The sequence below is a fragment of the Salvelinus alpinus genome, chromosome 5 (assembly GCF_045679555.1).
Source record: "Salvelinus alpinus chromosome 5, SLU_Salpinus.1, whole genome shotgun sequence".
NCBI classification, from domain to species: domain Eukaryota; kingdom Metazoa; phylum Chordata; class Actinopteri; order Salmoniformes; family Salmonidae; genus Salvelinus; species Salvelinus alpinus.
In genome coordinates this window covers 14,826,064-14,853,645 of record NC_092090.1, presented here as the reverse complement: position 1 = coordinate 14,853,645, position 27,582 = coordinate 14,826,064, and the positions used below count along the sequence as shown (strand labels likewise).

At 45.5% G+C, this 27,582-nt stretch overlaps 1 protein-coding gene across 4 annotated transcripts in view; it reads left to right on the top strand.

Annotated features, from left to right (window-relative positions):
• coro2ba (coronin, actin binding protein, 2Ba) overlaps positions 1 to 27,582 on the top strand; it is a 102,269-nt gene that overhangs the window by 59,687 nt on the left and 15,000 nt on the right. For 2 of the 4 annotated variants that reach the window (XM_071400725.1, XM_071400728.1), the window contains one exon: positions 15,914 to 16,114. In XM_071400725.1, coding sequence (XP_071256826.1) covers positions 15,914 to 16,114 — 201 coding nt within the window. Of the gene's footprint in view, positions 1 to 10,968; positions 11,318 to 15,913; positions 16,115 to 27,582 lie in introns of those variants that run through there. The other 2 variants (XM_071400726.1, XM_071400727.1) reach the window with 2 other exon arrangements.

Genomic DNA, 27,582 nt, shown 5'->3' with positions numbered 1-27,582 from the left:
TTCTCTCCCCCTCTCTGTTCTAAGACCAAACAGCACGGTAGATGGACTAGCTAGAGTTGTTTTTTTCAGGACAAACCCTGGAAGCCATGGGTAAGGGTGTGCCCAGGCAGATGGTCCGAAGCTGGGCTAGAGTCTGTCCACGTCTGGAGCCCCTTCATCCTTCCTTCCTTCCTCCCTTCCTCCCTACTCCACTGCTCTTCCTCTTCCTCCACCCCTATTCCTCATACTCCACCCCTCTTCGTCCTACTCCACCCCTCTTCGTTCTACTCCACTGCTCTTCCTCCGACTCCACCCCTATTCCTCAGACTCCACCCCTCTTCCTCCTACTCCCCCATCTTCCTCTTCCTCCTACTCATCTTCCTCATCTTCCTCTTCCTCCTACTCCACCCCTCTTCCTCTTCCTCCTACTCCACTCCTCTTCCTCCTACTCTTCCTCCTACTCCTCTTCCTCCACCTCTCTTCCTCCTACTCCACTCCTCTTCCTCATACTCCTCTTCCTCTTCCTCCACCCCTCTTCCTCTTCCTCCTACTCCACCCCTCTACCTCTTCCTCCTACTCCTCTTCCTCCTACTCCACCCCTCTTCCTCTTCCTCCTACTCCACTCCTCTTCCTCCTAATCCTCTTCCTCCAATTCCACCCCTCTTCCTCTTCATCCTACTCCACTCCTCTTCCTCCTACTCCACTCCTCTTCCTCCTACTCCACCCCTCTTCCACTTCTCCACTCCTCTTCCTCCTACTCCCCCCTATTCCACTTCCTCCTACTCCACCCCTCTTCCTCCTACTCCACCCCTCTTCCTCCTACTCCTCTTCCTCCTACTCCACCCCTCTTCGTCCTACTCCACCCCTCTTCGTCCTACTCCACTGCTCTTCCTCCGACTCCCCCCTATTCCTCCGACTCCACCCCTCTTCCTCCTACTCCCCCCCTCTTCCTCTTCCTCCTACTCATCTTCCTCCTCTTCCTCTTCCTCCACCCCTCTTCCTTTTCCTCCTACTCCACCCCTCTTCCTCCTACTCCACCCCTCTTCCTCTTCCTCCTACTCCTCATCCTCCTACTCCACCCCTCTTCCTCTTCCTCCTACTCCACTCCTCTTCCTCCTACTCCACCCCTCTTCCCCTTCCTCCTACTCCACTCTTCTTCCTCCTACTCCTCTTCCTCCTACTCCACCCATCTTCCTCTTCCTCCTACTCCACTCCTCTTCCTCCTACTCAACTCCTCTTCCTCCTACTCCACCCCTCTTCCTCTTCTCCACTCCTCTTCCTCCTACTCCCCCTCTTCCTCTTCCTCCTACTCCACCCCTCTTCCCCTTCCTCCTACTCCACCCCTCTTCCTCCTACTCCTCTTCCTCCTACTCCACCCCTCTTCCTCATCCTCCTACTCCACTCCTCTTCCTCCTACTCCTCTTCCTCCTACTCCACCCATCTTCCTCTTCCTCCTACTCCACTCCTCTTCCTCCTACTCCACTCCTCTTCCTCCTACTCCACCCCTCTTCCTCTTCTCCACTCCTCTTCCTCCTACTCCCCCTCTTCCTTTTCCTCCTACTCCACCCCTCTTCCTCCTACTCCACCCCTCTTCCTCCTACTCCTCTTCCTCCTACTCCACCCCTCTTCCTCTTCCTCCTACTCCACTCCTCTTCCTCCTACTCCTCTTCCTCCTACTCCACCCATCTTCCTCTTCCTCCTACTCCACTCCTCTTCCTCGTACTCCACTCCTCTTCCTCTTCTCCACTCCTCTTCCTCCTACTCCCCCCTCTTCCTCTTCCTCCTACTCCACCCCTCTTCCTCCTACTCCACCCCTCTTCCTCCTACTCCTCTTTCTCCTACTCCACCCCTCTTCCTCTTCCTCCTACTCCACCCCTCTTCGTCCTACTCCACTGCTCTTCCTCCGACTCCACCCCTATTACTCCGACTCCACCCCTCTTCCTCCTACTCCCCCCCTCTTCCTCTTCCTCCTACTCCTCTTCCTCCTCTTCCTCTTCCTCCTACTCCACCCCTCTTCCTCTTCCTCCTACTCCACTCCTCTTCCTCCACCTCTCTTCCTCCTACTCCACTCCTCTTCCTCCTACTCCTCTTCCTCTTCCTCCACCCCTCTTCCTCTTCCTCCTACTCCACCCCTCTTCCTCCTACTCCACCCCTCTTCCTCTTCCTCCTACTCCTCTTCCTCCTACTCCACCCCTCTTCCTCTTCCTCACTCCACCCCTCTTCCTCCTACTCCACCCCTCTTCCTCCTACTCCTCTTCCTCCTACTCCACCCCTCTTCCTCTTCCTCCTACTCCTCTTCCTCCTACTCCACCCCTCTTCCTCTTCCTCCTACTCCACTCCTCTTCCTCCTACTCCTCTTCATCATACTCCTCTTCCTCCTACTCCACCCATCTTCCTCCTACTCCACTCCTCTTCCTCCTACTCCACCCCTCTTCCTCTTCTCCACTCCTCTTCCTCCTACTCCCCCCTCTTCCTCTTCCTCCTACTCCACTCCTCTTCCTCCTACTCCACCCCTCTTCCTCCTACTCCACCCCTCTTCCTCCTACTCCTCTTCCTCCTACTCCACCCCTCTTCCTCTTCCTCCTACTCCACTCCTCTTCCTCCTACTCCTCTTCATCATACTCCTCTTCCTCCTACTCCACTCCTCTTCCTCCTACTCCTCTTCATCATACTCCTCTTCCTCCTACTCCACCCATCTTCCTCCTACTCCACTCCTCTTCCTCCTACTCCACCCCTCTTCCTCTTCTCCACTCCTCTTCCTCCTACTCCCCCCTCTTCCTCTTCCTCCTACTCCACTCCTCTTCCTCCTACTCCACCCCTCTTCCTCCTACTCCACCCCTCTTCCTCCTACTCCTCTTCCTCCTACTCCACCCCTCTTCCTCTTCCTCCTCCTCCACTCCTCTTCCTCCTCCTCCCTCCACTCCTCTTCCTCCTACTCCACCCCTCTTCCTCCACTCCTCTTCCCCCTACTCCCCCTTCTTCCTCCTCCTCTACCAATCCACTCCAGCATGTAGAGTCAGGCTCAGGCTGTCCGTTGACACAGACAGGCAGGAATGCCTGGCAGAAAGTCCCACTACACTGCACTTCAAAGCAGGTTGTCTCGTCCCGTTTGGAAATGGCCCCTTATTTTTCCAGGCTTGTGGAAAGGCTCTGTTAGAGATGTGGATGTGAATTAGCCTGCTGAGGAGCTTTTGATAACGTTAGAAAAAAGGTGCTGTGACTCGCTGAAGGCTAATGGGGTGAAAGAGAAGGAGGGGAGAAATGGAGAAGAGGAAGATGGTGTACGTCACATCAGTATGAATCATCAATTTTAGTCTTAGTCAATGTTGTGCGTGTCCATTATAGTTGTGACAGCTGGCTTCACGAAAATAGGTGATTGTGATATGGGAATACCACCCTTGTGGTGGCAGACACCCTTGTACCAATTTGAAGAACAAGGTTGATCCATGATCTAGGTTGATCCATGATCTAGGATCCAGGATCTTTGTTGATGTTATAGCTCATGGTACTTAACAGCTGTCCCGGTGCTCGAATAGCAATGATGGACGTCAAGATATTATAGCTGATGAAAAAGCTGCTTCCTCTATTTGCGTCTTGGGCACTGTGCCACCAACAGGGCTTTCTCAATTTGAACGTCTGCCCAGAAGGTTTTCATTTTACACCAGATTATCCATGGTTGGACCTGGTGGTGTGGCTCTGCGGTATAGTTGGCACTATGTTATGTCTAGTGTTAACCCACCTAAACTCATCAACTATAAGTATGAAAAACAACCACAAACAATCTATTGGGATGGGTCACTGAAACCCATATCTTTTAATAAAGTATAAACACATTTTTCTTTACTTGTGCAATTTTTATAGATTTGTTGTCAAAAACAATTACTCAATGCAAGTACAATATCCCATTAATAAATCCATCCAGGCCTTCTCTCCACACCTGCTCTGCCTATCCGCTAAGAGCCTCCCTATCTTTAATCCATCCTTCTATCCTTCCATCTGTTGAACTCTCTATGCTCATTACCCTGAGCACACGAATGACCCTGGCCAACCAGGGAGGAGAGGAGAAGAGCCACACAAAGACAAACAGCTCCCCCGGGTCACATCTCTGTCAATCTGAATAAACAAGGAGACTAAAGTGGTCAGGGCAAGGCAGGGAGGAAGAGGACGCTAGTACACATCAGTGTGTTTGTGTGCATTGGAGTGGGCGATATGGTGGGGCGTTGTGTGTGTGGAGGGAGGTGTAGGGGTTGTGTGTGTGGGGGGGTTGTGTGTGTGGAGGGGGGTGTGGGGGTTGGGGGTGTGGAGAGGGTGTGGGGGTTGTGTGTGTGGAGGGGGTGTGAGGGTTATGTGTGAGTGGGGGGATGGGGATGGGGATGGGGATGGGAGTGAAAACTATAGCCTGAAGATAGCTCTGTCCTTCACCGGTTCACACACAGTTCCACTCTAATGAAGACTCTGTACTCTAATCTTTTCTCTTGTGTTCACTTTGACGCTTTGTGAGACAAAGTGTACTATCCACACAGAGGAGTCTGTGAATAAACTACATTCCGAGCTGCGGACATCAAACAGCCATACCCTGTCTACCACATAGTTCATCCAACACAATACTGCAAGTATAGCGAATTCTGCTTGTTTTTCATTGACATCCCTGCTGGTAGTGGAGTTGAGATTGTACCTTTAGGATAGTGGGGAGTAGGGTGGTTAGACTGATCCAGAGCTGACAGCCAGTTGAGAGGTAATCTGGGTCTAAAGACTGTTGTGTATCTGGGTGAAAGGAGTCTGCCTCCTGGACAACAGGCTGGTGGTTAGACAGAGGGCATTGATTATGTTCTCTCTCTGCTGAAGCCTGTGGAGAACTGTTCTGAGTCTGAGTCTGAGTCTGAGTCTGAGTCTGAGTCTGAGTCTGAGTCTCAGTCTGACTCACTGAGTCTGAGTCTGAGTCTCACTCACTCACTCACTCACTCACTCACTCACTCACTCACTCACTCACTCACTCACTCACTCACTCACTCACTCACTCACTCACTCACTCACTCACTCACTCACTCACTCACTCACTCATTCTCTCACTCTCTCACTCACTCTCTCTCTCACTCACTCACTCTCTCTCATTTCCGCTCTCTCTTCCCCTCACAGCCAGCCAATCTCTGTATGCTCCAAAAAGCAGGAGGCTGGAAATCCTCTGGGAGAGAGACATGCACAAATATCATTATTAATTGAGACCACTCCTCCTGTGGTTTTTGGATGGCAGAACTGATGTGTGGACTGATAAAATAGCTTGTGTGTGTATATACATTTCTGTCTTGCTTAGCATAGCACTATACTATGACATGAAATAAACACACCTATATATTAAATGAACATTCCCCAAAGGTATGATGTATGATGCATTTGTAGGATAACCAGCCAGGACTGTTTGTAGGATAACCAGCCAGGACTGTTTGTAGGATAACCAACCAGGACTGTCCCTGGAGACAGTGGGTAGTGGATGCCTGTTCAGCCCACTCCTCACTGCACAACTGCACTGTTAAGTGCAATCGGGGGTCTCCGTGGCTCCTTCCTGTGCCCTGTACATGTGGCTGTGGGTACTTTGATCTCCATTAACACCCGTTTCTGGGAGGCTGTGAAGGAGGTGGGGGCTTTCCTCTCCTCTCCTGTTGAGAGCAGCCATTAGCATTAGCCAGAGCAGCTCCATCTGCTGCCATTATTGCTGAGTCACTTCCTGCCTGCCACATCACATAACAGCAGGAGTGGCTCTGTCTTCACAACATACAGTTACAGCACATGGCTGCAGAAACATCCACAGACCTGGCTCCTGTCCTGTCTACCCCCAGGCCCAGGGTCAACTATAACACACTACAGACCTGGCTCCTGTCCTGTCTACCCCCAGGCCCAGGGTCAACTATAACACACTACAGACCTGGCTCCTGTCCTGTCTACCCTCAGGCCCAGGGTCAACTATCACATACTCAAGTGTGGGGTGACTATATAAAGATAGCAGTCATATGGAGATATGCAGGACAGTTGGGGTATATTTCATGTGTATGGGTCTAGGTAGCACTATGTTCAGAGGGCTTCTTGACAATGTCATGGGGATTGATATGGCAATTTCATCATTGGTCATAACAGCTAATGCTATTAAGTGTTTGGATTTTGGGATAGATGAATGTGTTTCAAAGAGTTTGATTAGAATCTATCTGTGGATAAACACACACGCAGGCGTGGACACACACGTGTATTTCCCCGACCCAGCCTAAGACGAATATGAACAGAGTATGCATACTAAGTAGAATAAGTCCATGGACCTCAAGACAAAGCCCTACTGTCAGCGTTGGCTCAAATGGCCTTTACATAAACCCATTGTGGCCTTGTCATGCTCTGTCATGCTCACCATATCAAAGAATGTCACCATTTACAGCATTCATACCAGATACTACAGATGTACAATCTTAATTTGATCACCCCGTCGCAAGAGAACTTTCCTGCGGTGCAGGAAATATAAAACGTGTAGTGTTTTTTAGGCTTAAAAAAGGCTTCTGAAGTTTGTAATTTTCACTTTGAAAAATGTATCAACCCCTACAAAAATGTCCATTAATTATAATCCACATCATAATTCACATTTCCTGTTGCTGCAGGATTATTTTCCTGCTGTAGCAAACTGGCTCAAAGTATGATCCTGCATCTGTAGTTCCTGTGAAAAGCCCTATGTAGTCACTGACTGAGGTGGCAGCCAAAAGAACCAGCGGGGATGTCACTGTTCTGTGATATTTAGTCCATGTGACAAGGAGGGAATGTCATCGGAACTGACTAAACACCCATGTGGCCCGGGGAAGGGAGGAATAGCTAATAGCCCTTAGCGAGCTTCACAAAGACGGCTCGACGGGCAGGGTGAAGAGAGTGACAGCAGCCCTGGGGGGGGATCTCTTTCTCTCTTTTTACGCTCAGCTCGTTGGTTTCCGACAGACCCACTTCCTCTTTTGGCAACAGCATAGAGAGGATTGATCAGCATATCCTTAGCCATTCAGTTGAATTGTGGCAATTTTCCCGATGAATTGTGAAGCGACAGCCTCTGGAAACTGTCATACAGTCTTTGGACCTGGCGAGTAGAGCTGCCAATATCCCGTTGACTGCAGCTGAGTAATATTGGATTGGAATTTCATGGAGAAATGTACTTCCTTCGCGCATGACAGGATGTCATAGCAGGAAACTTTCAGCCATTGGAGTAATACTGGGATGATTCAGGACCAATAGGATTCTGATAGTCTTGAGGTTGTACTGGGATGATTCAGGACCAATAGGATTCTGATAGTCTTGAGGTTGTACTGGGATGATTCAGGACCAATAGGATTCTGATAGTCTTGAGGTTGTACTGGGATGATTCGGGACCAATAGGATTGTGATAGTCTTGAGGTTGTACTGGGATGATTCAGGACCAATAGGATTCTGATAGTCTTGAGGTTGTACTGGGATGATTCAGGACCAATAGGATTGTGATAGTCTTGAGGTTTTACTGGGATGATTCAGGACCAATAGGATTCTGATAGTCTTGAGGTTTTACTGGGATGATTCAGGACCAATAGGATTGTGATAGTCTTGAGGTTTTACTGGGATGATTCAGGACCAATAGGATTGTGATAGTCTTGAGGTTGTACTGGGATGATTCAGGACCAATAGGATTCTGATAGTCTTGAGGTTTTACTGGGATGATTCAGGACCAATAGGATTCTGATAATCTTGAGGTTGTACTGGGATGATTCAGGACCAATAGGATTCTGATAGTCTTGAGGTTTTACTGGGATGATTCAGGACCAATAGGATTGTGATAGTCTTGAGGTTTTACTGGGATGATTCAGGACCAATAGGATTGTGATAGTCTTGAGGTTGTACTGGGATGATTCAGGACCAATAGGATTCTGATAGTCTTGAGGTTTTACTGGGATGATTCAGGACCAATAGGATTCTGATAGTCTTGAGGTTTTACTGGGATGATTCAGGACCGATAGGATTGTGATAGTCTTGAGGTTTTACTGGGATGATTCAGGACCAATAGGATTCTGATAGTCTTGAGGTTGTACTGGGATGATTCAGGACCAATAGGATTCTGATAGTCTTGAGGTTTTACTGGGATGATTCAGGACCAAAAGGATTCTGATAGTCTTGAGGTTTTACTGGGATGATTCAGGACCAATAGGATTCTGATAGTCTTGAGGTTGTACTGGGATGATTCAGGACCAATAGGATTCTGATAGTCTGGAGGTTTTACTGGGATGATTCAGGACCAATAGGATTCTGACAGTCTTGAGGTTTTTCAGGAAGGAACAGAGAGTACAGTAAAAGAGAAACAGTGACTGCAGGCAAAAACTCAATAAACACAGAGTGCTCTCTGGAGCCCCCCCCCCCCCCCCCCCCACACACACACATAAACACAAAAGAACAAAGCCAAGCCAAAAACCTACTGTGAACCTGTGGGAATCCTATACTGGAGGTCTTCCAATACACATCTTCCCTACAGACCCAGGGAGAGAAGTGAGGTGTCTCTACACTTCCTGCCTATAAAAGCACAGAGGAATCACACATTGAAATACCAGACAGTGTAAGGTTGCAGACGGTGTGAGCCCTACGCCTTCCCCAGCATCATGACCTGTAGCTATGGTGAAAGTCGCTCCCCTAAGCACACCTCCCCTCAAACAGACCAAGATCCCCAAAATGGTCCTGAGAGGCCAGGTGTCACGTCCACAAAATGGTCCTGAGAGGCCAGGTGTCACGTCCACAAAATGGTCCTGAGGCCAGGTGTCACGTCCACAAAATGGTCCTGAGGCCAGGTGTCACGTCCACAAAATGGTCCTGAGGCCAGGTGTCACGTCCACAAAATGGTCCTGAGAGGCCAGGTGTCACGTCCACAAAATGGTCCTGAGAGGCCAGGTGTCACGTCCACAAAATGGTCCTGAGGCCAGGTGTCACGTCCACAAAATGGTCCTGAGGCCAGGTGTCACGTCCACAAAATGGTCCTGAGGCCAGGTGTCACGTCCACAAAATGGTCCTGAGAGGCCAGGTGTCACGTCCACAAAATGGTCCTGAGAGGCCAGGTGTCACGTCCACAAAATGGTCCTGAGGCCAGGTGTCACGTCCACAAAATGGTCCTGAGAGGCCAGGTGTCACGTCCACAAAATGGTCCTGAGGCCAGGTGTCACGTCCACAAAATGGTCCTGAGAGAATATAGTATTCATAAATTAAATCAACCACAAGCATTGATTGTATTGTACATGGATACTACACACAATATTTTTATGTTGTCCAGAGTCCATAGTACATGGCAACCAGTTGAGGAATAGCGACAAAATCACACAGGCATGCTAGTGGAAAGATAAGTCATCCATCTTGTCAGAGATATAATCGAAATCTCCATTTGGATCTGTTGTATTTAATCACTAGGTACTCTGTATTACAGTAATCTGTTGTATTTAATCACTAGGTACTCTGTATTACAGTAATCTGTTGTATTTAATCACTAGGTACTCTGTATTAGAGTAATCTGTTGTATTTAATCACTAGGTACTCTGTATTACAGTAATCTATTGTATTTAATCACTAGGTACTCTGTATTAGAGTAATCTGTTGTATTTAATGACTTGGTACTCTGTATTACAGTACTTTGTTGACCAATAACATCTGCTAAATATGTGTATGTGACCAATAGAATTTGATTTGATGTCAGACTGGGAAGAATGCACATTATCAAATGGGGGACCTTCAGTATGGGTAAGAGGGTTGTAAGGCCTGTGAGGAGAGCAGGGATGAAGAAGGAGGGAGGAGAAGAAAGGGGGAGGAAGGGAGTGAGGGGAGGGGCAGAGAGAGGGATGGAGCCACAGGGGGTTCTGGGTAACAGCCAGGAGGGTCTTATGATTCCAAGGAGGCGGTGGGTGGGAGAGCAGGGGCTGCTGGGTCCAAGCTGTCTTTGAGCTCCGCTCAGGCGTTAGGGCAGAAGAGAAAAGACACACAAATGCAACAAAAACACACTATACATACTCTCTATCTCACTCTCTCTCTCTTTCTCTCTCTGTCTCTCTCTCGCTCACTCTCTCTCACGCTCTCTCGCTCTCTCTCTCTGCCCAGCAATGACCTTTTACTGCGTACAGACCCAAACTTACCTCCTGACTAGTTTCACTAAATCCCAATCAGAGCAATCTCCTGGAAGGAAAACATGGGCTTTTGTGAAAGCCGCTACGGTTGAGATGTTTGGAACGACAGTACTTATCACAGATGTTTCACATAAAATATTGATTGTATTACTACTGGATTACGATTATGACACCCAAACAGCTTAGCACGGAAAAGTTTGCTCACTTTTCACAGCAGAAATAGCACCCCTCACCTTTCCTGACCCCATTGTCCAATAAGCACTACGCTGCCCTAACAAACAAAACGGCAGTAACTGCTCATAGCGTGGAACTGAGAATTTTTTATTTAATTTAATTTGGTTTCACAGTAACTTTATCCAGTTACTGCTAACATGACCCCCAAAATATATACAATTCAACTTCGAGGAGAAAGCCAGGAAACAAAGGCAGAAAAACATGCGTAGGGAAACAGGCATAGGGAAGCATGCATAGGGAAACATGCGTAGGGAAACATGCATAAGGAAACATGCATAGGGAAGCATGCATAGGGAAACATGCGTAGGGAAACATGCAAAGGGAAACGTGCATAGGGAAACATGCATAGGGAAACATGAGTAAGGAAACATGAGTAGGGAAACATTTATACTCTATTTGCAAAAAAGAGAGTATGAAGTATCCAATACCAAGAACGTCTTTCAATAGTTATCAACAGCTATCTACAGTTCCAGCTAGTGATAGGGCTGGCACAGTGAGACACAGTGAGAGAGAGAGATAGATGGATGTATATAGAGAGGGAGGGAGAGAGAGAGAGTAAGAGAATAGAGAGAGAGAGTGAAAGAGAGAGTGAGTGGTGCAGCCCACATCTAGAGGAGTACAGAGCAGTGAGAGGGATAGAGTGAGCATTAACTGCTGCTCCAGGGCTGCATGCAGCTGTCTGGTCTGGGGCTGAGAGGGAGCAGGAGAGAGGGAGGGGTAGCTCATAGGAGGAGGAGAGGACTTGAAGGGAGAAAGAGGAGAGACGGAGTAAGAAGAGGGGAGGAGAGAAACAGATGAGGGTGAGCGGAGCATAGTAGGCCGGTTGACTGGATGTATCGTTGAGAAGCTAGGAGAAACTGGCAGACTGCAGCTGGTCTATAAAAGGGAGGAAAGGGGGGGGGGGTTGTAATTTGAGAGCGCCTGACAGATCGGGCTTTAGTGTTACTACTCTACTCAGCACTAAGGTAAGATATTGTTTTCACTGAGGGGACTGTCTTTGGAGAGTAACTCAGATATACTATGGATGGCTGTGTGTGTGTGTGGTGTGTGTGTGTGTGTGTGTGTGTGTGTGTGTGTGTGTGTGTGTGTGTGTGTGTGTGTGTGTGTGTGTGTGTGTGTGTGTGTGTGTGTGTGTGTGTGTGTGTGTGTGTGTGTGTGTGCGTGTGTGCGTGTGTGCGTGTGTGTCTGTGTGTCGTGTGTGTGTGTGTGCGTGTGTGCGTGTGTGCGTGTGTGCGTGTGTGCGTGTGTGTGTGTGTGTGTGTGTGTGTGTGTGTGTGTGTGAAGTGTGTGTAAGTGAGTTGGGGGGTATTTCCTGTCCTTTCAAGGCTGTCATAACCATCTCCTGGGGTTATGAGATGGATGGATCACATATACAGTTAGGTGTAGACTATGGCTAGCACGGGGACGCCCTGCCATGACTTGAGCTGAGAGACACCATGCTTTAGTCTCACTGCGCTGTCAGTGAGAGACAGAGAGCAACATACGCAGTCCCGCGTGCCATCCACTGGTGACAAATGAATGAGTGTCCTTGTGGTGAGAACTCAATGCCAGTGCTCTTACTCTGCTGCCCTGAGGCCTCTTCCTGCTGTTCTGCTGTTTCACATTAATACTTTAACAAGCTAAGCATTATGCTCAGAGTCATTCTAGGGAGTAGCTTCTTTAACTCTGCTTTTTGAGAGGAAGGAGGGGGGTAACGAGGAAGGAAAGCAATTGAGATGTGCAGTGAGTGGAATGAGTACCGGACTACTCCCACAGCACTCAGAGGTGAGAATCTCGAGAGTACAAAAAGTGCTGTGACAGCAGCTGTCTGTGGACATGTCGAGCTCCAGCTATATCAATGCCGTGCCACACTCCTTCACCTCCACGACAAAGTGATTACTGGCCTGCCCGTGGGTGAGAGTGATTACTGGTCTGCCCGTGGGTGAGAGTGATTACTGGTCTGCCCGTGGGTGAGAGTGATTACTGGTCTGCCCGTGGGTGAGAGTGATTACTGGTCTGCCCGTGGGTGAGAGTGATTACTGGTCTGCCCGTGGGTGAGAGTGATTACTGGTCTGCCCGTGGGTGAGAGTGATTACTGGCCTGCCCGTGGGCGAGAGTGATTACTGGCCTGCCCGTGGGTGAGAGTGATTACTGGTCTGCCCGTGGGTGAGAGTGATTACTGGTCTGCCCGTGGGTGAGAGTGATTACTGGTCTGCCCGTGGGTGAGAGTGATTACTGGCCTGCCCGTGGGTGAGAGTGATTACTGGTCTGCCCGTGGGTGAGAGTGATTACTGGTCTGCCCGTGGGTGAGAGTGATTACTGGCCTGCCCGTGGGTGAGAGTGATTACTGGTCTGCCCGTGGGTGAGATGGGTGAGAGCGATTACTGGTCTGCCCGTGGGTGAGATGGGTGAGAGTGATTACTGGCCTGCCCGTGGGTGGGATGGGTGAGAGTGATTACTGGTCTGCCCGTGGGTGGGAGTGATTACTGGTCTGCCCGTGGGTGAGAGTGATTACTGGTCTGCCCGTGGGTGAGAGTGATTACTGGTCTGCCCATGGGTGAGATGGGTGAGAGTGATTACTGGTCTGCCTGTGGGTGAGAGTGATTACTGGCCTGCCTGTGGGTGGGATGGGTGAGAGTGATTACTGGTCTGCCCATGGGTGAGATGGGTGAGAATGATTACTGGTCTGCCCGTGGGTGGGAGTGATTACTGGTCTTCCCGTGGGTGAGAGTGATTACTGGTCTGCCCGTGGGTGAGAGTGATTACTGGTCTGCCCATGGGTGAGATGGGTGAGAGTGATTACTGGCCTGCCCATGGGTGAGATGGGTGAGAGTGATTACTGGCCTGCCCGTGGGTGGGATGGGTGAGAGTGATTACTGGTCTGCCCGTGGGTGGGATGGGTGAGAGTGATTACTGGTCTGCCCGTGGGTGGGAGTGATTACTGGTCTGCCCGTGGGTGAGAGTGATTACTGGTCTGCCCGTGGGTGAGAGTGATTACTGGTCTGCCCATGGGTGAGATGGGTGAGAGTGATTACTGGCCTGCCCATGGGTGAGATGGGTGAGAGTGATTACTGGCCTGCCCGTGGGTGGGATGGGTGAGAGTGATTACTGGTCTGCCTGTGGGTGGGAGTGATTACTGGTCTGCCCGTGGGTGAGAGTGATTACTGGTCTGCCCGTGGGTGAGAGTGATTACTGGTCTGCCCATGGGTGAGATGGGTGAGAGTGATTACTGGCCTGCCCATGGGTGAGATGGGTGAGAGTGATTACTGGCCTGCCCGTGGGTGGGATGGGTGAGAGTGATTACTGGTCTGCCTGTGGGTGAGAGTGATTACTGGTCTGCCTGTGGGTGGGATGGGTGAGAGTGATTACTGGTCTGCCTTTGTGTGAGATGGGTGAGAGTGAACAATGGCCTGCCTGTGGGTGGGATGGGTGAGAGTGATTACTGGCCTGCCTGTGGTTGGGATGGGTGAGAGTGATTACTGGTCTGCCTGTGGGTGGGATGGGTGAGAGTGATTACTGGTCTGCCTGTGGGTGAGAGTGATTACTGACCTGCCTGTGGGTGGGATGGGTGAGAGTGATTACTGGTCTGCCTGTGGGTGGGAGTGAATACTGCCCTGCCTGTGGGTGAGATGGGTGAGAGTGATTACTGGTCTGCCTGTGGGTGAGATGGGTGAGAGTGATTACTGGCCTGCCTGTGGGTGGGATGGGTGAGAGTGATTACTGGTCTGCCTGTGGGTGGGATGGGTGAGACTGAAAACTGGTCTGCCTGTGGGTGGGATGGGTGAGAGTGATTACTGGCCTGCCTGTGGGTGGGATGGGTGAGAGTGATTACTGGTCTGCCCGTGGGTGGGATGGGTGAGAGTGATTACTGGCCTGCCTGTGGGTGGGATCGGTGAGAATGATTACTGACCTGCCTGTGGGTGGGATGGGTGAGAGTGATTACTGACCTGCCTGTGGGTGGGATGGGTGAGAGTGATTACTGGTCTGCCCGTGGGTGGGATGGGTGAGAGTGATTACTGGTCTGCCTGTGGGTGGGAGTGATTACTGGTCTGCCTGTGCTAACTGGATTGTGTGCACCGCTTGGTCTCCACTGGCTGAAGACCAGATGTAGACTGCAGTCTGTAGGACAGGAAGAGACCATGGCAGCATGGCAACAGGGACATCTCTATTTGCACACAGCACTGTTCCCAACCCAGAACAATGCTGAATTGTGGCTGTGGTGATGTCATCTTGTCACTGATCTGACAGTGTGGTAAATCTCCTTCCCAGAAGGACTTCCTGTCTGTTAATATGTATGTATTTAACCAGGCAAGTCAGTTAAGAATAAATTCTTATTTACAATGACATCCTACCAGTGGGTTAACTGCCTTGTTCAGGGGCAGAACGACAGTTTATTATTTTGTCAGCTCGGGGATTCGATCCAGCAACCTTTCAGTTACTGGCCCAACGCTCTAACCACTAGGCTACCTGCTGCTGTCTACAAGCAGAAGTTCCCCTTTACCACACCTAGGATCTATTCACCCTCCCTGATGAATCATCAATCGTTAGTGGGACAAACCTCAAAGGCAGGAATTCGGTCAGTACATGCTTGTGGGTAACGACAAACAAAAGTAGTGGTTTTCATGATGGAGTCAACCACTTCCCCTCGCTGTGAAGTGAAGTGGCTGGCTAACTGTTTTGCAAGATTTCATGGGTCCAAGCCCAGGACATATGTGTCAGAGAGGAATCATTTCATGGAGCCGCCTCCTTGTTAGTAGTTGGTGATTTCAGACTCAAATCACTTGTGAGGGACTGCTCTTGTCTACCATTATTTACTTACTCGCTATTTTATGTGAAATATTTTCTTGTGGCATTGAACGTTTGCCACACTGAAAACATTTCACACTCTGTCTAACATGGGATTTTAATTGTCATGACAGTACTGACAAAATTCCTCTGAACTATAGGGGCGGACAGAAGGGATTTTGAAGAAAGCAACACTCCTCTTTACTATCTTTACTAGTGGGGGTTTCTCTAGGCATTTTAGAACAGTAATCTCAAAGTTAAAGGAGAACTCCACCCAAAAACGATATTTTGGTATTTGTTTCATTAGTCCATTGTTGACATAGTCCCAAAATGTTTTGCTTGTCAGCAATCAATTTTTCAAGATATATAACTTTCAAAATACAGAAGTCATCACCATATGATGATGCGTTTTGCGTCATATGATACAAAAGGCATCACACAGATGATTTCTATATTTTGAAAGTAAAATATCGTTTTTTGGTGGCGTTTTCCTTTAATACTCTAATGTGGTATGATCATTTTGTGTTTTTTCCCTAAATCTAAAATAATCCAATTATGTTCAACCAGCCGGTTGATCTAAGCTATTAACCATGAATGGCCACTAACCTGTCAACTAAACAGCTGACCTTCTGCTCACATTGACCAGCATATACAGTAACCAGAAAACCACCATGTCAGCACATTGAACATGATAAAACAGCAACTAACTGGTGCCTTCAATACAGCCCAGTGCTGGTATTGCAGAAACTCCTTTCTGAACCTCCCTCCTTAATATCTCTCTATTTCTTCTCCATCAGATGTCATGGCGTCCGACATACCGAAGCTCCAAGTTTCGAAACGTCTACGGCAAAGTGGCCAACCGGGAGCACTGCTTTGACGGCATTCCCATCACCAAGAACGTCCATGACAACCACTTCTGTGCCGTCAATGCCAAGTTCCTGGCCATCGTCACGGAGAGTGCCGGTGGAGGGTCCTTTATCGTTATCCCTGTCTCCCAGGTAACCATGGCAGCAGGCCAACAGTGAGGCATTACGTTCTCTGGGCTGCATATCTCTCTGAAACATCTACTCTGAGAATGATTTGCATTTTTGCACTTTAGGTTGTCCTTTTCTCAAAGTCAAAGCACATTACATTGTTTCACCCCTTCCACCACCAATGTGTAGCACCCATTTGGGTGGTGCCACAGCAGCCATTTTACATAATAACGATCACCACACATGTGGTGCGGTGTGATTGACTCCTAATATAACCCTGTAAAGACCAGTGCCAACCCTAACCCTGTAACGACCAGTGCCAACCCTAACCCTGTAAAGACCAGTGCCAACCCCATACTCCTCAACCAGATACCAAATCCAACAATGTAGCTAACAATGGTACGCAAGACTTGCACTTAAGTATCCTGAAGGACATTGTTGTAATGGAAAATATGTAGCTTTCAAAGACCTTAAAAGTATGGACTGTGGTGGGAAAATGTTGATTTTACCTGAAGAAGAGTCTGGTTTTCATGAATGATTCCAATGATTACTGGAAATACATTTGGATGACGTATGATATTTATGTTTTACTGTTCTACAAAGCAAACCTTTTCTGGAGAGCTTTAAACACACCCTAGGTTTAACGTGGAGTTATGGTAATACTGTGTTGTGTGATTGTATATATTAAGCATCTCCAATCCAAAATTAAATCTAGAATCGGCTTCCTATTTCGCAACAAAGCCTCCTTCACTCACGCTGCCAAACATACCCTCGTAAAACTGACTATCCTCGACTTCGGCGATGTCATTTACAAAATAGTCTCCAACACTCTACTCAGCAAACTGCATGCAGTCTATCACAGTGCCATCCGTTTTGTCACCAAAGCCCCATATACCACCCACCACTGTGACCTTTATGCTCTCGTTGGCTGGCCCTCGCTACATATTCGACGCCAGACCCACTGGCTCCAAGTCATCTATAAGTCTATGCTAGGTAAAGCTCCACCTTATCTCAGCTCACTGGTCACTATAACAACACCCACCCGTAGCACGCGCTCCTGCAGGTATATCTCACTGGTCATCCCCAAAGCCAACACCTCGTTGGCCGCCTTTCCTTCCAGTTCTCTGTTGCCAATGACTGGAACGAATTGCAAAAATCGCTGAAGTTGGAGACTTATATCTCCCTCACTAACTTTAAGCATCAGCTTTCTGAGCAGCTTACCGATCGCTGCAGCCCATCTGTAAATGGCCCACCCAACTAACTACCTCATCCCCATATTGTTTTTATTTACTTTTTTTTGCTCTTTTGCACACCAGTATGTCTCATCAACCCAGGCAGGGAAGTTATAAACTTGATCTCCACTATAAAAAGCATCTAGACATGATCTCCCATTTCTTTTAGGCTAACATTTGGTTTTCAACAGCAGAGATCTGTAATAACCTTGATGTCTCTCCGACATTTGCAACATTGTTTCAATATAGAAATTTGATCTCCAGGTGTCCTATTGTACTGAACGTGTCAGGAGTCGGGACGAGACAGACAAGCTGGCAGCTTTCCTCAGCCAGTCAAAATCATGAATCAGCCCAATTTTTGGTGATATATACGAACAAATGTCAATAGAGAAACACAAAATGCAGCTAGTTTTCTGTAAATCCAGCTTCAGTTTGAAGTGATTGTGAACACTGCCCTGGCAAGAGAGTAAATGTTCTATGCCAGGCGAAATCTCACATCATTAGCTCATTGTTATGGATGTATCCCAAAAACAATCACGAGAAAACAGCTTATACAAATGCAAATGCAGCTACTTTGTTGTTATTCTGGCTACACTGTTTGATGTGACTGTGTTAGCCAAAGTTGGCTAGCTAGCAAGCGAGGGATAAGAACGTTGCCAGCCATCATGGCAACAGAACATTTAGAACAAACGACTGGGTCGCGTCCATAGATTTAGAACAAAAAGACTTAACTACTGGGTCGCGTCTCTGGCAACCGAACCGATAGAACGAAAGACCAGCCGGTTTGGGTAGCAACCCTAGATTTGTGTTGGAGCTATATCTCGTGGAAGGATGAAATAGTATGAATAAATTATATATTTTTATGAAAATATGTCAATCATTATTTGAATATGTTGGTAACCCGTTGTATAAATGTGATAATGCCCTTGAAGCAGGAGTTTGGAGGATATATTGACACGGTTTGCCGGCCCTCGACTTCATCTCGGGCATAACAACACCCGTGCCAATATATACTCCAAACTTCTCTGGCATCATGGTTTAAGTAGATGTTGGGTCTCAGTCACATCCTCTCTTTGAGACTAATCAAAATTGTTATTAGCCCTAATGGCTCTAAATATCAAATCACTCATCAACGCCAATCCTTTTGATCAAATTGGACAAATACGTTTTCTAGAGATGCATCAATTGTTGTCAGGGTATACAGATGATGTCACTCGTTGTTTAGTATGAAACCCATCTGCACCCTGGGATATAAAAGACCAACTACTATTTACTGAGTCCTGTCTCCTCAAGACACACTTTGCCTTGATACTTCCACTGTTTCTGGCTGCAAAGCCTTTTATCCAGAGGACAGGCCAAATCAAACTGTTAACAGAGGGCAGGCCAAATCAAACTGTTACCAGAGGGCAGGCCAAATCAAACTGTTACCAGAGGGCAGGCCAAATCAAACTGTTACCAGAGGGCAGGCCAAATCAAACTGTTACCAGAGGACAGGCCAAATCAAACTGTTACAAGAGGGCAGGCCAAATCAAACTGTTACCAGAGGGCAGGCCAAATCAAACTGTTACCAGAGGGCAGGCCAAATCAAACTGTTACCAGAGGGCAGGCCAAATCAAACTGTTACCAGAGGGCAGACCAAATCAAACTGTTACCAGAGGGCAGGCCAAATCAAACTGTTACCAGAGGGCAGGCCAAATCAAACTGTTACCAGAGGACAGGCCAAATCAAACTGTTACCAGAGGGCAGGCCAAATCAAACTGTTACCAGAGGGCAGGCCAAATCAAACTGTTACCAGAGGGCAGGCCAAATCAAACTGTTACCAGAGGGCAGGCCAAATCAAACTGTTACCAGAGGGCAGGTCAAATCAAACAGTTACCAGAGGGCAGGCCAAATCAAACTGTTACCAGAGGGCAGTGCACATCTGAGTTCAGGCCTTGATATGGTCATTCAGCAAGATGCTGTTATCCAACGTTCTGTGAACATACAGTATATGTTCCATGAGTGACTTAAAGCCCAGCTCTGGTTTGGCACTTTGCTCCAATCAACTAAAGCAGTTACATTTTAAATTTCCCCCATTGCTATTTCACTTGAAGGAGTGGAATAGAGTCCAATCCAGGGTACAAGAAGGAGATCTGCAGCTGGTGCAGGGTGTAAAAATACATCTCTGCAAAACCAATATTCTAATTAGGAAAATCAGTTATAGGAATGAAAAGGGTGGGACACACACTATAATGGAAAACCACTGTGGGGAATTTTCTGCTCTAGTATTTTACAGCTATTTACTGAATAGGAGAGAAGAAGGCATAAATACATCAGTTTCTGCATTTTCACTAAGTGAAATATGGTGAAATATGAAAGCCACTCCATTAAAATGTTGCAGATATACAGTATTAATACCATATTGGCAGTTATGAGGGATTTCTCATTGCCGTTAGTTGTCTTGGCACTTCCATGAACGATGGTCTTTGAGGGAACAAGCTGTGAACCATACCGCTCTCCTCCAAGATCTTCCATTCTTTATTGCCATGGTCCCTCTCTTGCCACCTCATGCCAAGTTATACTACACTACCTAGAATGCCCCACCCTGTCCCTGTCATGGTCCCAAAGCATTCTACAGCTTTCACTTGGATCAGGCATCAATGGCTCTTTTGTCATGGGTATCCAGAGTCATTCAGCTTACTGTGTTGTAATTCATCTGGCTGAGCTCATGGCTGTTCGATTGCCTCATAATTGGCTCATGTGTTTCGGTGTAAGACTTGGGCTACTTTCCCATGCTACTTGGGCTACTTATGCAGCCCTCCTCAAAGCAGCTTTCTGCTCATCTGATTGCAGAATCTCCAACACATTTTTAACCGTACATTTATTTCTAGTACCATCCACAGGGTCTGGAAGGCTCATATACTCCCCCTTCACAAAAGTGTTGACCCGTATGACTGAAATAATTATAGCCCCATTTACAAACTCTATTGCCTAGCAAAGATTCTAGAATCCTTGGTAAATACTAAATTTAGTTATTTTATAACTATGAAATGTATTCTAAATGTACACCAGTCAGGTCCCAGATCAGGTCATAGCACCATCTCTGCTACTTCTTTGGTTTTAAATGATGTCTTTAATTGTTTGGATGAGAAAACACATTGTGCAGACCTTTTTATTGACCTGTCTAAAGCCTTCAACACTGTGGATTGCACATTACTTATTCAAAGGCTTTCATCAATTGATCATGACCAGGCTGGTTTGAAACCATATTAAAGAATACAGTGTGTGTTTACTGATGGTGTTAAATCAGGTTTTCTGGATTTAACATAGAGTCCCACAGGGGTTGAATCTCGGTCCTGTTCTTTTCACTATTTACATTAACAATATTGGTTTATCTGGAGAAGAAGAAAAAATGTCACCTGTATGCAGATGACACTGTGGTGCATGTTATTGCCCCCACAGCTGACCAAACTCTATCAGAGCTTTAATCTGTCTTTATTGCCCTGCAGAAAGATTTTGTTGAACTGAAATGGTTACTTAATGCAGGTAAAACCAAGTATATGTTATTTTCCAAATCATGTAAAAATGTATCTGATGATTAATGCATATCTATTTTGGACGGTGCCCTCATTGATCGTGTCCACGCTTATAAATATCTGAGTATCTGAATTTACAAAAAAATATATATTTTCAAAGAAGCATGTTGATGAGTTAGTTAAGAAATGTAGAATTAAAATACTCTTCTTCTGTCAGAATAGGTCCTGTCTTTTGCCTTTACCTCCCTTATCTCACCTCATTTGCTCACATTGTATATACTATACTTATATTTCTACTGTATTATTGACTGTATGTTTGTTTTACTCCATGTTGTTGTATGTGTCGAACTGATTTGCTTTATCTTGGCCAGGTCGCAATTGTAAATGAGAACTTGTTCTCAACTAGCCTACCTGGTGAACTTCTTGTCAATAGGGGGGCGCTGTTTTCACTTTGGAAAAAATCGTGCCCAAATTAAACTGCCTCGTACTCTATTCTAGATCGTACAATATGCATATTATACTATTGGATAGAAAAGACTCTCAAGTTTCTAAAACTGTTTGAATTATATCTGTGAGTAAAACAGAACTCATTTTGCAGCAAACTTCCATACAGGAAGTGAAAAATCTGAAAACGATGCTCTGTTCCAGGGCCTGCCTATTCAATTGCCTAATATTTATCGATATGCATGCACTTCATACGCCTTCCACTAGATGTCAACAGGCAGTGGAAGGTGGAATGGGGTGTCTAGCTTGATCTGAGGTCGAACAAGAGCCTTTGGAGTGGGAGGTCAGGAATTTCCTTTGTCTACCAAGGCGCGAGGCGGAGCTCGACATTGGCTTCTGAAAAGCGTTCGGTATACACGGCGGATATCTCCGGCTCTGTTTTTATTTGATACATATTAGAAAAACATCATAAAGTAGGTTTTTTCAACCGAGTTCCATCAGTTTATTCAACGTTTATTGGGACTTTTGGAGTTTTCCGTTCTTTGCGTCGAGAGAAACTGGGAATGTCATCAACATTGGCTAACATTGTGGCACGAATTCGACAGGAGAAAAGGACATTCAAAAACCAAACAACAATTTATCCTCGACCTAGGCCTCCTTGTACAAGATTCTGATGGAAGCTCAACAAAAGTAAGAACAATTTATGATGTTATTTCGTATTTCTGTGGAAAATGTTGATTCCTATTCTCTGCCGTTTTGGCGGGCGCTGTCTCGCAATAACGCAAGCTGTTTGTTATGGTAAAGTTATTTTAAAAAATCTAACACGGCGGTTGCATTAAGAACCAGTGTATCTTTCATTTGCCATACAAGCATTTTTATGTAAAGTTTATGATGAGTTCTTTGGTCAGATTAGGTGAGTGTCCAAAATAGCTCCGGCCATTCTGGTGAATCGATCCTACATATTCACAATGTATAACCACGGTTTGCAGCTCTAAATATGCAAATTTTCGAACAAAACATAAGTGTATTGTATAACCTGATGTTATAAGACTGTCATCTGATGAAGTTGGTCAAGGTTAGTGATTAATTTTATATATTTTGCTGGTTTTTGCGAATGCTATCTATGCGGTGAATAAATGCGGTTGTGTGTTTGGCTATTGTGGTAAGCTAATATAATGCTATATTGTGTTTTCGCTGTAAAACACTTAAAAAATCGGAAATATTGGCTGGATTCACAAGATGTTTATCTTTCATTTGCTGTACACCATGTATTTTTCATAAATGTTTTATGATGAGTATTTAGGTATTTCACGTTGCTCTCTGTAATTATTCTGGCTGCTTTGGTGATATTTTTGATGGTAGCTGCAATGTAAAACTATGATTTATACCTCAAATATGCACATTTTCGAACAAAACATACATTTATTGTATAACATGTTATAAGACTGTCATCTGATGAAGTTGTTTCTTGGTTAGTGACTAATTATATCTCTATTTGGTCGGTTTTGTGATAGCTACCTATGCGGTAGAAACATGGTGAAAATATGCGGTTGAGTCTTTGGCTATTGTGGTTAGCTAATAGAAATACATATTGTGTTTTCGCTGAAAAACATTTTAAAAATCGGAAATGATGGCTGGATTCACAAGATGTTTATCTTTCATTTGCTGTATTGGACTTGTGATTTCATGATATTTATATGCTATTATTTACTTGTGGCGCTATGCTAGGCTATGCTAGTCAGCTTTTACTGATGAGGATGCTCCCGGATCCGGGATGGGTGTTAAGTAAAGGTTAAACAAAGGTAAAATAAAATACAATATGACAGTAGGGCTGGAGTAGTGGAATGGAAATAGCATACAGAGGCTATGACTCTCGTACAGTGAAGAAGGGAAAAAACATGAGTAGACGAAGTATGGTATGCAAAATGATGTCACCAGTCACAGTTTAAACATCGGAAAATCCACCCCCACTGCCATGCTGGGTAGACGCAGTCGTTGTGGAGAGAGATATCCCACTGAGCACAGATGTCATTTCAACATCTAGTTTTGATTTACATTTGGTTGAGTTGTCAACTATTATGTAACCTTCAGGTGAAACTGAGATATTAAACTTACAGATATGATGTAACCTTCAGGTGAAACTGAGATATTAAACCTACAGATATGATGTAACCTTCAGGTGAACCTGAGATATTAAACCTACAGATATTATGTAACCTTCAGGTGAATCTGAGGTATTGGTCCTACAGATATGATGTAACTTTCAGGTGAATCTGAGGTATTGGTCCTACAGATATGATGTAACCTTCAGGTGAATCTGAGGTATTGGTCCTACATATATGATGTAACCTTCAGGTGAATCTGAGATATTAAACCTACAGATATGATGTAACCTTCAGGTGAATCTGAGATATTAAACCTACAGATATGATGTAACCTTCAGGTGAATCTGAGGTATTGGTTCTACAGATATGATGTAACCTTCAGGTGAATCTGAGGTATTAAACCTACAGATATGATGTAACCTTCAGGTGAATCTGAGATATTAAACCTACAGATATGATGTAACCTTCAGGTGAATCTGAGATATTAAACCTACAGATATGATGTAACTTTCAGGTGAATCTGAGGTATTGGTCCTACAGATATGATGTAACCTTCAGGTGAATCTGAGGTATTAAACCTACAGATATGATGTAACCTTCAGGTGAATCTGAGATATTAAACCTACAGATATGATGTAACCTTCAGGTGAATCTGAGATATTAAACCTACAGATATGATGTAACCTTCAGGTGAATCTGAGGTATTGGTTCTACAGATATGATGTAACCTTCAGGTGAATCTGAGGTATTAAACCTACAAATATGATGTAACCTTCAGGTGAATCTGAGATATTAAACCTACAGATATGATGTAACCTTCAGGTGAATCTGAGGTATTGGTTCTACAGATATGATGTAACCTTCAGGTGAATCTGAGGTATTAAACCTACAGATATGATGTAACCTTCAGGTGAATCTGAGGTATTGGTTCTACAGATATGATGTAACCTTCAGGTGAATCTGAGATATTAAACCTACAGATATGATGTAACCTTCAGGTGAATCTGAGGTATTAAACCTACAGATATTAAACCTACAGATATGATGTAACCTTCAGGTGAATCTGAGGTATTGGTTCTACAGATATGATGTAACCTTCAGGTGAATCTGAGATATTAAACCTACAGATATGATGTAACCTTCAGGTGAATCTGAGGTATTGGTCCTACAGATATGATGTAACCTTCAGGTGAAACTGAGATATTAAACCTACAGATATGATGTAACCTTCAGGTGAATCTGAGGTATTAAACCTACAGATATGATGTAACCTTCGGGTGAATCTGAGATATTAAACCTACATATATGATGTAACCTTCAGGTGAAACTGAGATATTAAACCTACAGATATGATGTAACCTTCAGGTGAAACTGAGATATTAAACCTACAGATATGATGTAACCTTCAGTTGAATCTGAGGTATTAAACCTACAGATATTATGTAACCTTCAGGTGAAACTGAGATATTAAACCTACAGATATGATGTAACCTTCAGGTGAAACTGAGATATTAAACCTACAGATATGATGTAACCTTCAGGTGAAACTGAGATATTAAACCTACAGATATGATGTAACCTTCAGGTGAAACTGAGATATTAAACCTACAGATATGATGTAACCTTCAGGTGATTCTGAGGTATTGGTCCTACAGATATGATGTAACCTTCAGGTGAAACTGAGATATTAAACCTACAGATATGATGTAACCTTCAGGTGAAACTGAGATATTAAACCTACAGATATTAAATCAAATCAAATTGTATTTGTCACATGCGCCGAATACAACAGGTGCAGACCTTACCGTGAAATGCTTACTTACAAGCTCTTAATCAACAGTGCAGTTTTAAGAATAAATTGGTACTACATTTACTAAATAAACAAAAAATGTTTAAAAAGTTTTTAAAAAAGTAACACAATTAAATAACGATAACGAGGCTATACACAGGGGGTGCCGGTACCGAGTCAATGTGCGGGGGTCCAGGTTAGTCGAGGTAATTGAGGTAATTTGTACATGTAGGTAGGAGTAGAGTGACTAGTCCAGTGATTAGTCCAGATGGCCATTTGATTAATTGTTCAGCAGTCTTATGGCTTGGGGGTAGAAGCTGGGAGCCTTTTGGGCCTAGACTTGGCGCTCTGGTACCGCTTGCCGTGCGGTAGCAGAGAGAACATTCTATAATTTGGGTGACGAGGCTTTGACAATTTTTTGGGCCTTCATCTGACCCCGCCTAGTATCGAGGTCCTGGATGGAAGAAAGCTTGGGCCCAGTGATGTACTGGGCTTTACGTACTACCCTCTGTAGCGCCTTATGGTCAGATGCCGAGCAGTTGTCATACCAGGCGGTGATGCAACCGGTCAGGATGCTCTCAATGGTGCAGCTGCATAACTTTTTGAAGATCTGAGGACCCATGCCAAATCTTTTCAGTCTCCTGAGGGGGAATAGGTGTTGTTGTGCCCTCTTCACGGCTGTCTTGGTGTGTTTGGACCATGATAGTTTGTTGGTGATGTGGCAAAGCTCTCAACCTGCTCAACTACAGCCCCGTCGATGTGAATGGGGGCGTGTTCGGCCCTCCTTTTCCAGTGGTCCACGATTAACTCCTTTGTATTGCTCACATTGAGGGAGAGGTTGTTGCCCTGGCCCCACACTGCCAGGTCTCTGACCTCCTCCCTATAGGTTGTCTCATTGTTGTCGGTGATCAGGCCTACCACCTTTGTGTCGTCAGCAAACTTAATGATGGTGTTAGAGTTGTGTTTGGCCACGCAGTAGTGGGTGAACATGGAGTACAGGAGGGGACTAAGCACGCACCCTGTGTTGAGGATCAGCGTGGCAGATGTGTTGTTGCCTACCCTTACCACCTGGGGGCGGCCCCTCTGGAAGTCCAGGATCCAGTTGCAGAGGGAGGTGTTTAGTCCCAGGGTCCGTAGTTTAGTGATGAGCTTTGTGGGCACTATGGTGTTGAACGCTGAGCTGTAGTCAATGAACAGCATTCTCACGTAGGTGTTCCTTTTGTCCAGGTGTGGAGTGAAAAGTGTGGAGTGGGAGTGGGAGTAAGATTGAGATTGAGATTGAGATTGCGTCATCTGTGGATCTGTTGGGGCGGTATGAGAGTTTTATGTAACCTTCAGGTGAACCTGAGGTATTGGTTTTACAGATATGATGTAACCTTCAGGTGAACCTGAGGTATTGGTTTTACAGATATGATGTAACCTTCAGGTGAATCTGAGGCATTGGTTCTACAGATATGATGTAACCTTCAGGTGAATCTGAGGCATTGGTCCTACAGATATTATGTAACCTTCAGGTGAAACTGAGGCATTGGTCCTACAGATATTATGTAACCTTCAGGTGAATCTGAGGTATTAAACCTACAGATATGATGTAACCTTCAGGTGAAACTGAGATATTATACCTACAGATATGATGTAACCTTCAGGTGAATCTGAGATATTAAACCTACAGATATGATGTAACCTTCAGGTGGAACTGAGATATTATACCTACAGATATGATGTAACCTTCAGGTGAATCTGAGATATTGATTCTACAGATATGATGTAACCTTCAGGTGAATCTGAGATATTAAACCTACAGATATGATGTAACCTTCAGGTGGAACTGAGATATTATACCTACAGATATGATGTAACCTTCAGGTGAATCTGAGATATTAAACCTACAGATATGATGTAACCTTCAGGTGAATCTGAGATATTGATTCTACAGATATGATGTAACCTTCAGGTGAATCTGAGATATTAAACCTACAGATATGATGTAACCTTCAGGTGAATCTGAGATATTAAACCTACAGATATGATGTAACCTTCAGGTGGAACTGAGATATTATACCTACAGATATGATGTAACCTTCAGGTGAATCTGAGGTATTGATTCTACAGATATGATGTAACCTTCAGGTGAATCTGAGATATTAAACCTACAGATATGATGTAACCTTCAGGTGAAACTGAGGTATTGGTCCTACAGATATGATGTAACCTTCAGGTGAATCTGAGGCATTGGTCCTACAGATATTATGTAACCTTCAGGTGAAACTGAGATATTAAACCTACAGATATGATGTAACCTTCAGGTGAATCTGAGATATTAAACCTACAGATATGATGTAACCTTCGGGTGAATCTGAGGCATTGGTCCGACAGATATGATGTAACCTTCAGGTGAATCTGAGGT